This window comes from Phasianus colchicus, chromosome 1 (assembly GCF_987193195.1).
Source record: "Phasianus colchicus chromosome 1, bPhaCol1.hap1.1, whole genome shotgun sequence".
Taxonomy (NCBI): Eukaryota; Metazoa; Chordata; class Aves; order Galliformes; family Phasianidae; genus Phasianus; species Phasianus colchicus.
Genome location: NC_143436.1, coordinates 82098845 through 82115426, shown reverse-complemented (window position 1 = coordinate 82115426; position 16582 = coordinate 82098845). Strand labels below are relative to the sequence as shown.

General features: G+C 46.2%; 1 protein-coding gene across 1 annotated transcript; it reads right to left on the bottom strand.

The window, feature by feature from the left end:
• Positions 1-5447: 5447 nt before the first annotated feature.
• On the bottom strand, positions 5448-16582 carry LRRC58 (leucine rich repeat containing 58). The gene is made up of 4 exons (XM_031613019.2): positions 15984-16582; positions 8562-8690; positions 7041-7318; positions 5448-5699 (listed from the first exon to the last, which is right to left on the bottom strand). The coding sequence occupies exons 1-4, from the start codon at positions 16475-16477 to the stop codon at positions 5491-5493; spliced, it is 1110 nt and encodes a 369-aa protein (XP_031468879.1). The 5' UTR covers positions 16478-16582; the 3' UTR covers positions 5448-5490.

Genomic DNA, 16582 nt, shown 5'->3' with positions numbered 1-16582 from the left:
CATCTCGTCTGAGAAATCAGAGAGCTATCAGGAAGGGATACAGACACAGCACATCTCCAGACTGTGACTGAAGGTTGCAGATGACGCTGGTCCTTCTCACTGCAAGCTGTGGGGAGCACTAGGACTGCCTTTCCTTCAATAAATTCTTTAAGCAGCTGGTGAGTGCAATGGAAAAGGTGCATGCATCTTGCTCTAGTTATCTGGGACACAAGGAAATATATACATCTCCACTTCATGATGCTCACTTCCACAGCATCAACAGAATGTTCCCTTTTAGATCTGAGCAGTTCTACGTGAGACTAAAATGCCAATCTGACATTCTGAGCATCTGCTTCAAGCATCTACGTACCTCATGCTTCATTTACACTTCTTACTTCGTTAGTGCTAAAAGGTAAGGAAGTTTGAGATTCATTCCCTGAGAGCAGAAGAGGGGCTGTCAGAAAGATGTTGAACATCTGGAGAGATTTCTGCACTAAGAGATCATAGCACCAAAAGCCCAGGCAGACAGCAGACTCTTTGTCACCAGAGGTTTCTAGGACAGCTTAGAAAAATCCACCATGACCTGAACCAGCGTTTGCAATTTCCTCCTTAAATAGAGAGAGTGGACTGGAGACCACCAGAGGCTCCCTTGGAGTATTATTTTTATAAAGGTGCAGAGGAGGGTGGCTTGTGTCTTCGCATTAGCCACAAAAACAGGCAAGAACATTCCCAGGTTGGTTACTACAGGAAAGGTCACTGGATTCCTCAGTGTTTTATTTGGAATGGAGCTGCTGCACCATTTGAGAGGTTTTCATTACACTTGAAGGTGAACCACTTCTGAGGTAGTTCCTGATTAAGTTAATATCAAGTAATTCTTGTTTTACACCATCCAGTTTTCCAATATACCACATTCCTGCACTGACATCTGATAATTGCACAGCAGGATCTGAGACGTTTTGGCAACAGAACACAAAAAACTATTAAGGATGTAGAAGGAAACATGGGATTACACAAGAAATGGAACACAGTTAACACGATCAGAAAATTACATTAAAAAAATGATTTCTAGGTCTCTGAGTTAGTGCATTAGGAAGAGGGAAACAATTCAAGGACTTCACTACTGTTGTTCCAGATTGCTAGAAAACTCTATCATGCAATGCCCTCTCTTGTGCTTAGATTGATCCTGTCATTTAATTACTCCTATCTTTAAATAATGGAGTAGATTTTGGGAACACAAGCAAAATAAGGTCCTGCTTATGACATTCTCTGATGCGTTACAAATGGGCTCCAATAGCCAAGAGTTTCAGCAGTCTTTCTGGAAGTTTCACCTACTGTTGGTTTCACACAGCACAGAACAGAACTAATCCATTCCCAGACTGTGTACAGCCCCATTTGTAATGTTCACTGCTCTGCAAGCATTCTGCTACAGCAATACCGAGAGTCGAGATGTCGGCAAATAATGGACACACACAGCTATAGAAATAACATTTTTGGTTTAGTGTTTACAGTTTGTCTTACAGCTCATAATGAAATAATGTTAGAGATATTCTACATTCAGACATTTTTAGCAAAATATATTTTAAAAAACATAAGGCACTTTAAGGCTTCCTGAAACAAACGCTCACGAGAAAAATTCAACAAGAGGGCTAGATGAGAACCCTTTCTCGCCTTAATGTTCAGGTCAGTAAAAGACCAATTCTCTAGTCAGTCAGGCAAATGAAATAATCAATGAAAGCTTCCAAGATAGAGTTACTGCTGCATTAGTGTGCATTCTGAAGTAGTCCACTTGAAGTATCTTCAGTTGGGGGTGGCGATGGCAGAAATTCATCTGCCCGGTGTGAATAAAATGCATTAAAAATAGTTCTTTGAACTGGTTAACAAAGACACAGTGCAGGGATTAAGTTTCATTACTTTCATTGGATTAAATTCCTTCCATTCATTATTGCCAACAAGGGTAAGAAACAAAAAGGAGCTGGTTTTCCTCTCCCTCCCCCCTACTCCCATTATAATTCAACACAAGATTTCAAAGACTCAAAATGACCAGGACAGAAGCCCATGAAAAACTGCATCTGGCCACTTCAGTGTATGTTTAAATATTCATTACTGACTTCCTCAAGTCTCACCTCTTATTAAAGAATAACAAACATAAAAGAACTGGCAACTGTAGAAATTGTTCCCAGTCAAGTTGATATTTTGCTTCTTTTCCCCGTGATCTCACTGTTCCTATTAAGTACCTGCATTCAGAAGCATCAGCTCCCCTTGGCAAGGAGACGGCGAGACAGAGGAACAATGCCGGCAGGGCCCTAGACCCTGCAGGGAAGATGGAATGAGCAACTTTCCTTCACACACTTGTGTCTCAGTGTAAGAACATTTTCAAAAGCCAGACATGCTGGGCTGCTGTAGCAACAAGAGGAATGATACCAAAACACTGACTGAAGACTGCAGCCAGAGGCGCATCGGAAGCAACTGAAATGCACTATTTAAAACTGGCAAAAAAAAAAAAGAGCTACAAGCCAGAGCACTGGCAAAACCAGGGCCTGCTTCCCAGGGCCTTCAAGGAAGGGATGGTAGGAACCTACCATCCATCTGCAAATATTCAAGTTTCATCTTACCTATTTTATTGTCCAGTATCTTCTCCAGTCTCTGGGGGCTAGAATTGCTGAAAATCTTGATTTCTGGGAGGCTCAGTATGTTAGGCACGGCAAGTACCAACCTGTATCCCTAGTGCTCTCACATCCACCTCCATGGGGAAAAGAAAACAACCAACGAGTCGTATCTCTTACAAGTCCCTGATTGTTTTAAATTCTGACTTCTTGAATTGCACTTTAAATCCCAGCAGCACAAAGAAAAATCATTAGCTATATTCACAAATATATATATATTTCTAAGAGACATTTTATCAAGTCTAAAATATATAGATATCCATTGCATAAGCTGTCAACTTTTGACTCAGCTACAGCAAAGCAGCTACAAAAACAAATTAGTCTATTAGCATTATTAGAATGGGGGTAGAGATGGGCTGCTTGTTTGGTTAGGCAAGAAAACACACCTGAGGAAGGAGCAAAATGAGAACCAGCCACCACTCATCTTGGCCTGTCACACAGATGGGTGTTACTGTGCAAACAGGAACTGTGGCAGCAAAGCAGCTGTGAAATCTAACTTCATCATATGAAAAATACATCACTTCAAGAGAGCTACTACTCAAGAGAAGAAAGGCAGGCAGTACTCCACAGCCCTGAGCTCAAAAGATCTTGAAATCTCAGCTTACGTGGTTCACTTTAACTGGTAAAAAAAGCCACACTCCTGATCACGTAGTTACTCCCTACTGTTACAATCAGCCATAAACTTAAAATTGTGGCTCTGCAATCGGTTTACTGTCCTTTAGCATTTGTATGACAAGATTAAAATCAGGACATGAAGATGCATCTGAAAGAAGAGATGAAGAAAACATCGGCCACTCACCAATCCCTATTTCATCAACAGCATGCAGTTGTTTCCTTTTCAAAACTGAGGGTTTTTCTTTCTAAGCGAACCTCACAGAATTTCCTAAAGCGATATCCAGTTGCTTTGTACATGCACATGTCTTAAAAACACACTTGTGAAAATGATTGGGAAAGGCACAGAGCATGTGTCATTCAATTCTCTATATACTTGCTGGTTGCAGGATTTAGAGTAAGTTGCAATAGTTAATGAGCAGATAATTTCTTTCAAATTCAAGTTCTCTGCAAAGGAAACCAGGGAAGCAATCAGTACCATCGAGGAAGTGCAAGGCAAGAAGTTAAACCTGCACAATGAGACAGACTGGAATGCATAAAGTTTCACAGACCTTGCTTGTCAGGTAACATTAAAAGGAAAATTCTAGCTTAAAAAAAAAAAAAAAATCACTAAAGCTAGTTACAAAGAGTAGAATTATCAAAGTGCTTTAATAAAGTGTCAAGCATAATTAAACAGGACCATTAGCACAGAGCTGCCATAAGATATCCTAACAGGCACATGTGTTTTCCAAATGCAAGAGAGAAGTACAGGTTTTTAATTACCCCCTTAGGACCAAAGTGGGTTAAGTAAAGTTATGCTTGTTCATTTTGCTTCTTAACATGAAATGTTTGCTCTGCTCATGCATTCAAAGGCACAGCTGGATTTACCGTACTGAGACTGCAACAGAAGGACCGTCTGCTGGAAATACTGAGAGGAGCAGCTCTCACTAAGCAAAACATCAACAGGTGATATACTTCAAAATCCTGAAAGTTTTTCTGTGGATTTCCTTTCAACATAGCTTAAGATAAGTGAATGTGTTACTTGAATAATCCGACAGACTGCCAGCTCTATCACAGCAAGAGCAAATGCAAATAAGGAAGGGGCTTCAAAACCACCCCCAGCAAGATGCTCAGAAGACAAGGTGTGCTATGTTTTTTTTACTGGCTTTTCCTCTGTGTTAAGAATAAGAAAAAAAAAATCCAAAAACTGTTCTCTGCAGCACGTCTCTCAGCACCTCCAATTCACTAAGGTGCTCTCTGCTTTAAATAGATGAGCTTAAAGATAGATGGTAGCCCTGCAGCAAGCATAGGAGAGCTAGCTGCTGCAGCACAGGAACATCATTGCTTAAGGAAAGGAAACATCAATTAAGACTTTTCCTGCAATTCAGATATAAAAGTAGATTAGCTTCAGCAAGCTGAGACCCAAACATATGCTAGAGAGCATCACATCTGCTCCCATGCACAGGCACACACGGCCACAGGTTTGAGAAATATCAAGTCTCAACAGAACAACCGATCCATGTTCTGAAGGCATCAGAAAAAAGTAGTGCTCCAAGTGTAATAGGAAGAGGCAGAAGGAGGAAAAAAAAATGAATACTGTTAGGAGGAAGCACTAAGGGCAGCCTGGTGTAATGAAGGAGAAAAAAAGGTGGCTCAGTTGTATGGCTGTAATGTCTGCAGCAGCACAGAGACCCTGTGCCTGCAGGCAAAGGAGCAGTAACCAGAGTTTGGAAAATCTACTCCTGAACAACAAAAAAACCCAGCTCTCATATCTGGTGGATGGGTTCAAGATCTATAAATGAAATCAAAGGAGACAAAAAGGAATCAAAATGCTATACAAAACATTGGGATCCACACATACCCATGTGGCATCATTAGCCTGTTCCCAGTTTACGACAGTGTTCAAGGATCTGGCCAGTCCCCTTTGCTCTGCAGGATGACTGAAGTCCTGTGAAGTGTCACATATTAAACGCTTCTTGACCTGCCAGTCAGGACAAAGCCCCTCCCCAGCCCACACGAGGGGGTCCAGACAGCAGACATCTCTAACAACCCCAGGTACCCTACAGGCAGTATCCACTCAGTTAGTTCTCCTAAGTAGCGCTGCAGCAAGCAAGCCGAGGCTTGCTAAGGTGCTCTGCCCTCTACAAGGACTTGAGGAAAGTTTCTTGTGAGCCCCTCTGGCCAAGGGCTCGTGTTTTGCTGTTCCATTATTACTTTTCAAACACTTTTCCTGCCGATCTTCTTGTTTTGTTCCCTGTTATCCCAGAAGCACTTTCTGCATCCTGCGTGCAGCAACGCTGGCTTCGTCTTCAGAGTCAGACTCACTCTGGGAAGTGGAGCTCTGGGAGGCAGAGCTGCAGGGCGAGGAGCATTCCGGGGAGCACAGGTAGTGCATCAGCGGGATGCGGTACTTCCCACAGAAGTCAACAAACTTGATTTGTCTGACACAGCTGTCAAAGTAGACACCTGTAAAGGCAGAGGGCACAGTAACAACATGTGAGACTGCATGAGGAGTAATTCATGTGCTCCATGAGGTTGTTGCATTTAGTGCAAACGCCTTAAGTTAGGATTCAACACAGCACTCGATGTGGAAGTGGAAGGGATAACAGAGAAAGAAGAGACCAGAGAACCGATGGAAACATAAAACTTCTCTCCTTGGTGCAAATCTCAGGCTGGGAATTTGCAAGCTTTTCCTTAAATGCTGAATTAATTTACCCACTCTGTTTACAAATCTGTGAAACCACTTCTAACAGCTAGCAAAAATGTGTCCACAAATAGACCCTCTCTCTTTCATGGCTCCACTTCTATTCTGCCTGAGTGAAGTCACCATGCTGAGTTTGGATGCTGTTTGCCATGGCAACAGCATTGCTGTAATGCACAATTACCTTCTCTTCCTGTCACAGAGAGTGATTTTAGACACTGACATTTTCAGAAGTTTCCAGCAGTCTTTCAAGTCCTGGCTGGTATGGAGCAATCTTTTCTCCTGCAGTGTCAGAGCAACACTGCAGTGCTGTGCTAATTCATAAGGAAAAGCAAGAAAAGAGGAAAACAATCCACTCTTATTCTAGGCCTGTTCAAAGCTCTAAAAAAGGAAACATTTCTTTCTCTTCCAACACACAAGTTGCAGCCCTTCACCTTTGCTTACTGAACTTGTTTTGATATTGTCCCATCTGGAGATAAGATAACAAACTGCACAATGACTGCAAGGTGTATATTAATGATTTTCCTTAATCTTCTCAAGGCCAAATGCACAGATCATTTACTCTGAATAAAGCTTAAGCATTAAGCCAAATTAAGCCCAAGGATTTCAGGCTTATCAACAAGTCCTCTTCGTACAGGTACTACTATCCAAGCAAGAGCTAAAAAGATGCTCTTGTTAACCACCAAGCACTACAGCTCCCTCTTTTTCCGTCTGGAAAGTAAGCTTGTTGTTCAGCAGCCCAATTTTAAAAGTTTGCCAAAGTTCTCCTGTCAATTACTTAGACTGAGCTATTTTAGAGCAGAAGGGTCAGAAAATTCAGAACATCAAAGCACAGTGGAATGCTGGGATGAGCTGTCGATGCTCCAACTGAAACACCGTCTGACATTTCCATGTAATTGTAGTAAACCAGTGCTAGAACTTTAAACGCTGTTCCTAAGGAGAGTGAGAATCAGGATCCCTCAAGAAATGTTTCAGGAGAGCTGGAGCCAATGACTTTGATGCAACAGTATATCTAGCCTGACTGAACTACGAGAGACGTGGCAAGTCAGGGGGAAAGAAAACCCACCAGGCAAAAGCAAGAAACAGAGCAGCGAAGGTAAACTTACCCCCGCATTTAGGGTTGGGACAGTTGCTGGCCAAGCTCAGATAGCGGACAAGATTCTCTGGGAGATCGCTGGGAGCGTAGGGAACATTTCGAGTTTTAATTGTGCGTCCTGCCAATTCCTGAAGGCTTGGGGGGTTGTAGGTCAGGTCACGGACGAAGCGAACCACCAGAGGGTTCCCTCGCAAACTCAGCTCCTCCAGGTGAACCAGGTTAAGAATCTCTCGAGGGAGGTAAGTCAGGAGGTTATTGTGCAGGCTGAGGGAACGCAGGGAATGCAGCCTAAGGATGGAGATGGAAACGCAGTCAGGATGCACAAGAGAAGTCATTCCACACCTGCATTACATACAGATCTGATTACTCTCCTCCCTCCTGACAATTTCTTCCCCTTGGATTTTCTTCTTTCTAAAGCATAAATTCACGCTAAAGGAGATGCTGCTACTCAACTCTCACAATGCTCTAGAAAGCTTGGCTCAGCTCTTGAATGCCTGTTGAAGAAAGTCTTCCATATGCTGGTGTGCCTCTCAGTCCCCCCATCTGCTAAAAAAGTAGAAGTACAGAGTCTGGCTGCTTTCAGCAGGAGATAATGTTTCCTTGTACCAGTGCATGCACCAAAAATGGTCCCGTGCAATACTTTGAATAAGTCACCTGCTCTCCCTCATGCATTAAAGATGAATGTTGGTAGGCAGCCAGCTCTGTGAAGCCCCACGTTTTCACTGCTTGCAGCTGCATCATCCTGTGCTGTGATACAGCAGAAGCTTAGCAAGGTCAGGTCAGACTAGCGTCTGCATGGGTGACAAGAGTCCCCTGGCTTTCAGAGGGCACGTTTCAGCACAATGTCCAGGGATGCTCTCAAGTTAGTACAAGTTACAAAACCCCTGGAGTCATTAAGCATTGTACATCAAGAATAATCCCACTAAGCCATCAAATTCCAACTGAGAAAACTCCATGCTGCCATCCATCTGCTTTTGGGGTTACAACTAGACACTGAATTTTTCACCTCTCATCTTAGGCTATCCATACAGCATTTGAAGTGTCCTCTTCTCCCCATTATGCAAGACTTACTAAAGCAGTATCTCATTCTCTAGAGCTGTGCTGTAGGATTTAATGAATGCTAAAACTTTCTCAGAATCCCAGAATAAGAAATGCCAAGGGAACACAAGGGATGGTACAGAATAAAGGCAAACAAAGGAAGGTTTTGGCTAAAACAAGACAAGCATTCATCACTAATCGCTAAGAACACAGCAGCAGGGCAGCTATTTATTCTCAGTTGCCCACGTACTCCTCAGGGTTCCCTGCACAAATCTATTGGTTCACTCAGCAGTGTACAATTCGTGACTTCTTTTCTGCAACACTTTGATTGAGATTTCCACATTGTATCTTTGCAGTCTGCCTGCAGCACTAAGGATCTCCACATTGACACTGAAGGACAAATAGGTCCTCCCACTTGCTTTTATCCACAGAAGCAGGAGGAGGAGTTCAAAGGGTTAATTGCAGCTGTTGGCTGATGACAGTAAATACTCACTGTGCCAGCTGAGGTGGAATGCTCTGAATCTTGTTGTCACATAGCACTAGAGAGCTTAGAGAAGGCAGGTTTGCTAACTCAGGTGGAATTGAAGTAATGAAATTCCCTCCAAGGTACAGAAACTCCAAACTGAAAAAGAGAAAGCACTGCATTATTTCATTAAGGTCATTTCCAGCCTCGTTTAACAGCAGGTCTTCCCATCTCATGCATTTCTTAAAGAGAACTTACAGCTGACTAAGTGTGAAATAATTTGCTGAGGGGAAAAAAGAAACTGTTACACATCACAATTACAATAGAGCTGCTGTTTTGCAACAGATAAGGTTGGGCTTTACCTCCAGACTCCCGCAGCAACGGTTACATCTGCAGACAGGCACCAGACACCAGCTCTACACGCGAAGCTCCTGCTTGCCCTTCCAAGGAGGAGCAACATGCACACAGTCCGCACCTCTGACACAGCTCCTGCTGCTGCCAGTGTGAGTTCTCAGTTTCAACAAGAGTAAAGCAAGAGTAGCAGTTCCCCCTGAAAAAACCCACTGGCACTGGCCTTGCATGAGGCTAGTCACACACTGCGATGCCATCTGACTCCTCGGTGACTAACTGCAGCCTTTCAGAAGAAGTCAGAGGCATCCCATCCCATTCTGATACAACTTACGTACCCACAGCACTCCAGCTGCAAGAGCACAGGGTACACTGGAGTCATGCAAGCACACACACATGTCGAGCAGACTGATTTCAGTACACCCATGTCACGGAGCCCAAAGCTACCAAGGACACCAGCTGTACTAGCTGCAGCTTGAGTCTAAATAGTAAAAACACCTCCCTGCCAAAACTCAGCAGATGGGAGACAGGACTGAGCAGAATCCTCCAACCAAGTGGAGTATCTAGTATTCACCATGCAGCTCTGCCCTTACTGGACAGAAGAAGTTAGACTGCAAGTGGTCATTTACTTCTCTTCCATATAATCTCTGCAAAGCCCCATGGAACGGAGTCAGAGAGTCTTCCTCACCTGTTCTCAGCCGTGTGGAAGAGAAACAGAGGAAGACTCAGCTTCTCTGGCTGCGAAGGGACCCCAGTGCAAATTGTGGTACACGCTCAGCTATGACAAAGCAGCTACAAAATTAAGCCACTTCTAAGCCTTAAACTGAACCTGACCATCTGAAACAAAGGAATTAATCTTGCTTCACCTGAGAGATCAAGTGGGACAGCATTTGTGGAGGTTATGCTCAACATGCAAGGGAATACGCAGAGGAAAATCAGACACCATTCAAGAACAGCCCCTCTTCAACGTGGACAACCTGTAGGTGAGGAGGGGGGCAGGAGGGGTGCTGTTGTGCAGAGAGCACAAGGGGAGACCATTTTTAATTAAATTTTGATCCCCTAACAAAGGAATTTCAACCAAAATTCCTCCAGCCTCCATTGTTTCCCAAGGTGGACTTAGGCTGCTTGGGCCTCATTAGGCATTAAGTGCTGACAGTACAGTTCCTTTGCATATTTTAACTCTGTGCCATTGCTGGAGCTCATGTTGAAAAGTGTTGGGCAAGGGAATTTCAGTAATGTGGATTTCAATGTTTAAATAAGCTTTACATGTGTACAGGTCTCCATGTCCTAGGAAAAGTGAATAATTAACTCTTTGTCCTCTGTGCTTGAAGACACCACCACTACAAACTCATTCTACTAGGGAAGGGAAAAAGGGAAGCAAAATATGCAGTAAACGTTCTCAAAATCCCTTTCAAGCCATAAAACACATTTCAAGATCAGCTTACTGCACATACTCAGCGTGCAGAACACTGCCAACAAACTTAGAGCTTTCAAGTCCGTTCTTTTTAAGGGCTGCGTAATGAGGGCACTGTGACTAGCTAAAATACAAAGCCCCAGCACCAGGCTACAAACCGTCGCTAAGAATTCAACAAATAGAGTAAGTCTTTCACTGGCAACAGAGAGCTTCTTAAAAATTGTTTTCCTTTTACTTACCTTCTGGATCACTTTTTAGAGGTCTGTGGATTAGTAACTGGGAATAGTCTTGTACTTGCAATTTGGAATTTATCCCATACATTTAAGGCATGAAGTAGGTCAGTTCTGAGATTACTTTTTCTTCACTAGGAAGGATTCAGTCTCTCATCCTGGCTGAGCAAGACCAAGGAATTCCTAACAGCCCTTTCTGGAGCCAAGTCAAGTCAAAAGAACTGTTTGAGCAAAGCTCACCACGACCAGGACCAGGATTTCAAAGAGACACAAGCATTTTGTAATTAGAATTAGGCTGACCACACCACAGGTCACGGGTTACTGCTCACCTACTCCTGTTCTCACTCCACATTGCACTAAGCCCCAACCTGGAGGCTATGGTGATGCTGGCTCTCCAGCAGCCTTGCTCGAGGAGGCACGCCTGACCAGGCTGAGCAGTACAGCGACACAGTGGCTGGCCACAATAGGAGCTGTCCCTTTTGGAGCAAGGAGATGAGGTCAGAGAGCTTGTCTGGCTGCAGAGCACCTGGATAGCAAACACCTAACCGTGCCACAACCAGCAGCTTGTGGAACAGCCTGTAATAAAGCAACACGTGTTTGTCACAGCTTTCCATAGAGGACCATAGGTTGGTGGCTGCACTAAGTAACCTCTCAAACCTGGTTCATAACCTTTCACAACCAGATCAGACCCAGATTTTCCGAGGAGCATTAACCTGCATGATCACAGGGCTGGCCAGCTAAGGTCTCTTGCATCACCGCACACACAGAGGGAGAAATCAATTTTTTCTCTATTTCCAAAAGCCAGTCTAGGAGCTTAGAAAAGCCAGATGTATGCAAGTCCTTTTACATACAGGAAGGGAGAGAGGCAATGCTCACACAGCCATGAAGTGGCTCAGGTGGCGGCAGCAAAGCGTACGTACAAGGTGCCAAGAGACTGCACATGCCTGCTGGAATATGTCTTGATGTTTCCAGGTTGTCCTGTACCACAAAACAAACTCAAACACTTGGTAACTAAGAAGAGCCCACTCAGAGCACGAGAGCTATTTTTAAATGCCCTGTCAATTCCCATAACACTTCCACATCACACCAAGGGGAAAATGTCTTCTGGCATAGAAGATGGACAAAATTTCAACCCATCCAGTTTCCCCATAGATGCTTCTTTGGATAACATTTAACAGCCGACATCAAACAGATGCATCTAAATAGGTAATCTAAAAAGAAACGGTGACCCTGAAACAGCTCCAGGTCTGCTTAGGATAAATTTTTTTAGCAAGGAATTTCCACAGCAGCTGGAGGCTCATGCAAGGGAGGATTTTAAAAGCAACCCACAGTACGCTCCTGTTCACCCTGTTCTACGGATTTGTTAATTCCTGGGAGAAGAGCACTGCCTTTGCTGACATGCAAATTCAAGATCAAACAGTTGTCTAAAAACTATTTGCAAAACGTTTGAAGAGGGGAAGAAAAAGGGAGGCAGCAAGCAGATTTCCTAACGCCATATCTTTATCAAAGCTTCATTTGCTGTGTTTCCCACACTGTAAGAACCACTCTTAAGTGTATGCTTGTCTGACATGATTAATACTCGCCATGAATAAAAGCAAATACTCTGGTTTTCATTCCATCTAAGCCTTGACACAGACCTTGGATGAATCCAGTGATGAGCTCGAGGCCTTTGATCCCAGCCTTTGTATAACTGGGCTTTAGTACATGTTTTCTAAGCAAGAAGGAATGGAACACATATGGCAGACGCCTGGAAAGAGCCTGCTTCTTTTCTGTGCTCTTCTGCTTGCTCCTGGTGCCCCACTGCACATGAATATTAACTGGAAGAGGAACGCTGAATTTGAAACTCATATCAGGAGATTCAGGGGACCAAAGGCATTTCACTAAGTTCCTAAGGATTCTTCCCTTTAAAGCACAAGATATCCCCCAAAGCACACAGCCACGAGGACAATGTGCACCAGTAAACCAAAATCCACAGTGAAGAGCAGAGCTGCACTTCGACAGCCTGCCTCACCAAAGAGATTTCGTCCAAAACCAGAAGCAGATGACTGCACTTCTAACTCAAAAGCCATATTACTCCTGACAGTTCTTTGTTTGTCTCTGGCTGGACCAGCAGCAGTGAGATGTCTGTGATGCTCATCACACGGAGGAGCTGCTGGGGCTACAAGCCAAGTCAAAGACAGAACATGTGACCATCTCACACTGCAAACACAGCAATGTCCATGCTGGAGGGAGAGCTGCAGAAGAAATGATGCTTAGAAGCACTGACATTAAACTCACCTTTTTTGGGGCAACAAACACAAGAACAATCCAAAAAGGGTTGCTCTCACCAGCTAGTGCACTTTCTACCCTAAATTCACAGCAACAACCAATGCTGCAATCCTTGTACAATGCAGTCTTGCACTGCACTCACACTGCTAGCTAACAGTACCTGGGAGCAGCAGGAGGAGCTGCCTCAGCCACAATACCATTGAAAAATCCCTCAGTAGGGCTCACGTTTATTTCTCAGAAATTTAAAAGGCTGTTCCAAATCACCACAGGCGAGAGATCATGGAATCTGGAAGAAAGAGCAGCACTGCATTTTCTACAACATCTCTGACAGAAAACAAGAAGCAAATCCTTGGTGTCAACTTGCTATGACCAGCACCACCCTGCTGCCATCACTACAGCAATCACGGTCACCCATTTTAGAACCCTCAAACCCAAGGACATCGGCAGACAGTCCTTCTGAAACAGTCTAGGAGGTTAATATGAAAGTGGGCAGTTTTCAACTGATCAATGCAGGATCTTGTGCAGCACCCAAGGATTTGCAGGGACAAGGACAGGGCAGATGGCTGAGGCTGGAAACAGTAAGACAGCAGGACTGGCTGTGGTTCTCATCCATCACAGTTCATTACCTTGCCAAGTCCCTAGGAACATGCTAAGATGACCTGACCCCAGCTTGCTGCAAAGCTGTGGGTTTATTACCTTCATGTGAGTAAGATCACCTGACACATCTCTCATTCCAGAGCCTCTGCATTTGCACTTGCCAGTACACTTCTCTCCTGCAGCAGGTCAGAGCTGTGAGCTTTCCATTCTGTCAGCCTCACAGACTCCTTACCTGCTGCAACCCTGATCTTCATTAAAACTGATGCATTGTCCCTTCAAAAAATGTATGTGGAGAAAAGGAAAAACATGAGGCTTAGCTAATAAGAATTTTTTAAAAATTCAAAACTTGGACATTCTCTCGAAACAAGAAGTGTTTTTACATCTCTGCAACACGTCCAGTTAAAGTGCTACCTGCTTTTCTCTGTGGTCTTGGAGATCATAAGACATGAGAAAAAAGATATTTTACGGGAAGTGGCATATGGAAGAAGAGTCAAAGTCTTAGTTTGCCAGCAGCAGTGAGATGGATGTAGCTTGAGCTGTGTGGTTAATTCCTATGCAAGGTCCGTGCTGGAATTCAGAAACTAGTAGATTCATCCATCCCACAGCAGCTGGTCCTGCTCTGTTCCTCCTCAGGTTTGTTTTACCCACTTCAATGCCAGGCATGCTCCCTTCACTGACATCTCTCTCATTGGCAGGTGAGTCTGACAGCAGCTTCTCTCTATATTCCCTTTTTGATAAGGACGTTAGGTCACCAGCTACCTGGCTCCAATGAGCACATTCAAGATTCCCTGCAGAGGAATATTAAATTATGAAGTACTGCTTTTTCCAGCTCTGGCAAGTAAGTGTGCTCCTCCCTTTTGTTATTCAAGCAGTCCCCAATGCAGAAGGGTTGCTGACGGCGAAGAAGCTGACAATCCTGGAGAAGCAGGGGTTTACTATCTTGAGCTAAAGTTCAATTTCATTACAGTGACACATTAGCAGAAGTTCAACAAGTTAACGGCGATTACACAGGAGGCAGACACAAGCTGGGTCTAGTTTAGTTTTTCTACCTGACGCATCACTTTGTAACGATAAACCCACAGCTCAATAGCTTTGTCCGCATTTGCCCTCTCAGAATTGTCGGTCTGGGGCTCACGCATGACCAGTGAAAGAAAATCCACAGGACAGGACAAACAGGAATCCTGCTTCAGGGCAGGCCAGAGGAAGAAAGTAGCGGTAGCTTGACAGCAATGTTGCACAGAGCACAGTCGGCCAGGGCACCACATGCTGTATGTGTGATGCAGCCAGGTGCCTTCCTAGGGTCAGCTCTGTGACAAAAACTGGGCTGGAGGCTTGTTTTGTTAGAAGAAAAATAAACTGAGACAGAGAACTATAATCACAGTTGAGAGCAGTCAAGGAGCAGCAGAAGCCTCTGCCTCAGAGGTAGTCACAACCAGATTCCAAGCACAACCCAGACAGCTACCATGGATGCTATTGGAGGCAACACAGGTCACCTCTGACATCGATCTCCTTTCCTATGAAGCTGGTGCCACCATCCTCGCGTTCTCTGCTGTCCCTGAAGCAACAGCTCCTGAAGAAAAAAAAACCTGAGACGCGCTGACCCCAACCCCAACCCAGAATGCAGCCCAACCCAAAATGCCTCAAAGCACCTCTCAATCCCAGCTTAGCACTGTTCCAGATCCTCAACAAGAGCACGTTGCACCATACCAAACTGCATTATGTTGCAGTGGACAAAACCATGTCCCTCCAGCATTCCAGTAGCTCCAGTATGCCCAGCTATAACTGGGCACGTGGTACCCCATGCACTCAAGCTTCCGCTCTGCCGAGCCACCAGGATGAACCCAGTCTTGTAGGGCCAAGGTTGCTGGGACTTGCGTCAGAGAGGCTGCTTCCAGCAAGGCTCAGCAAAGAGCCAGGGTGAGGAGAGGTCAGTCTCAAAAAGCACAGGTTTGGTCTGAGGCCCTGAAGACCAGTAGAACTCACTGAGGTGCCCGTATGACACCAACGAGTCAGAACACTGCCCGCAGCTTGCAGCAGGCCTCAGAGGCACCCGTCCCAGGTCAACACAGGCAGTCAATACCGCACGGACGCTACATAAGATCTCTTCCCACCCCAAAAATGTTCTCGGTTACCATGATTCAGCCCTCAATCTCTGCGTCATTGGCCTGCAGCAGCCTGATCAGGGCCCGGCACCAGATGTGCCATGACCCCGAGCACAGCCCAAGGCTCTACGCTTCAGACCTGTCAGATCCATACAAATTAGATGGGTGGAGAGAAATAATACCAAAACACAAGCAAGCACCCTAATGAGACTGCTGCTGCATCAGCGAAGAGGCCCTGGCATTTGCATAAGCCACAATCAGATCTTCATCCTCCCGCGCTGCCCATCAGCCACGAGCCAGCCAGACCTGAGGCTCGGCTTCTCTCTCCCCCGGAGGTATTAAAACCAAAACACGGAGCTCGTACCAACCGCACCGCCACCAGCGTGGCCCGCACCGAAGGGAGGGCACCACGAATGGCTGGGACACGGACAGCACGGCACGGCTCGGCGACACGAGGCGCACAGGTGCCCGAGGACAGGCCGCGGCCGCTCACCTGCGGAGCTCCTGGATGTCGGGCGGGATGCCGTGCAGGCGGTTGCCGCCGAGGCTGAGGCTCTGCAAGCCCCGGAGGCCCAGCAGGGCGGGCGGCAGCTCGGCGAAGCGGTTGCCGCTGAGGTTGAGGACGCGCAGGGAGCGGCTCAGCGGGGCCTGCCCCAGCGCCTTGGGCAGCGAGCCGGGCCCGCCCAGCCGGTTGTTCTTGGCCAGCAACGTGTGCAGGCGCGGCAGGGCCAGCAGCTCCTCGCCCAGCTCCGCCAGCCCCGTCCCGCTCACGTCCAGCACCTCCAGCGCCGGGAACCACTGCGACAGCCCGGCGGGCAGCGGGCCCCACAGCCGCCGCGGCGACAGCACCAGCCGTCGCGCCTCCGCGCTGCGCCGCGCCGCCAGCTCGGCAGCCAGCTCGGCCGCCGCCGCCTCCTCGCCCTCCGCCGGGCCCCGTCGAGGCGGCTCCAGCTGCGGCTCCGCGGCCGCACCGCCCGCCGCCGCCATCCCGCTCGCCGTCCCCGAGCGCCCCTCCGCTCCGCCCAGGAACCTGAATAGCACCGCCGCTCTCTGAGGCCGTGCTCGATCCCGGGCCCGCCGCCCACCGAGGGG

Excerpts from the sequence above, each read along its gene's own strand:
- LRRC58 (XM_031613019.2), bottom strand. The coding sequence starts at position 16,477 with ATGGCGGCGGCGGGCGGTGCGGCCGCGGAGCCGCAGCTGGAGCCGCCT. Across the intron at positions 8,691-15,983 it reads GACATCCAGGAGCTCCGCAG|TTTGGAGTTTCTGTACCTTG; the intron begins GTGAGCGGCCGC and ends TCTCTTTTTCAG. Across the intron at positions 7,319-8,561 it reads ATTCCACCTCAGCTGGCACA|GCTGCATTCCCTGCGTTCCC; the intron begins GTGAGTATTTAC and ends CTCCATCCTTAG.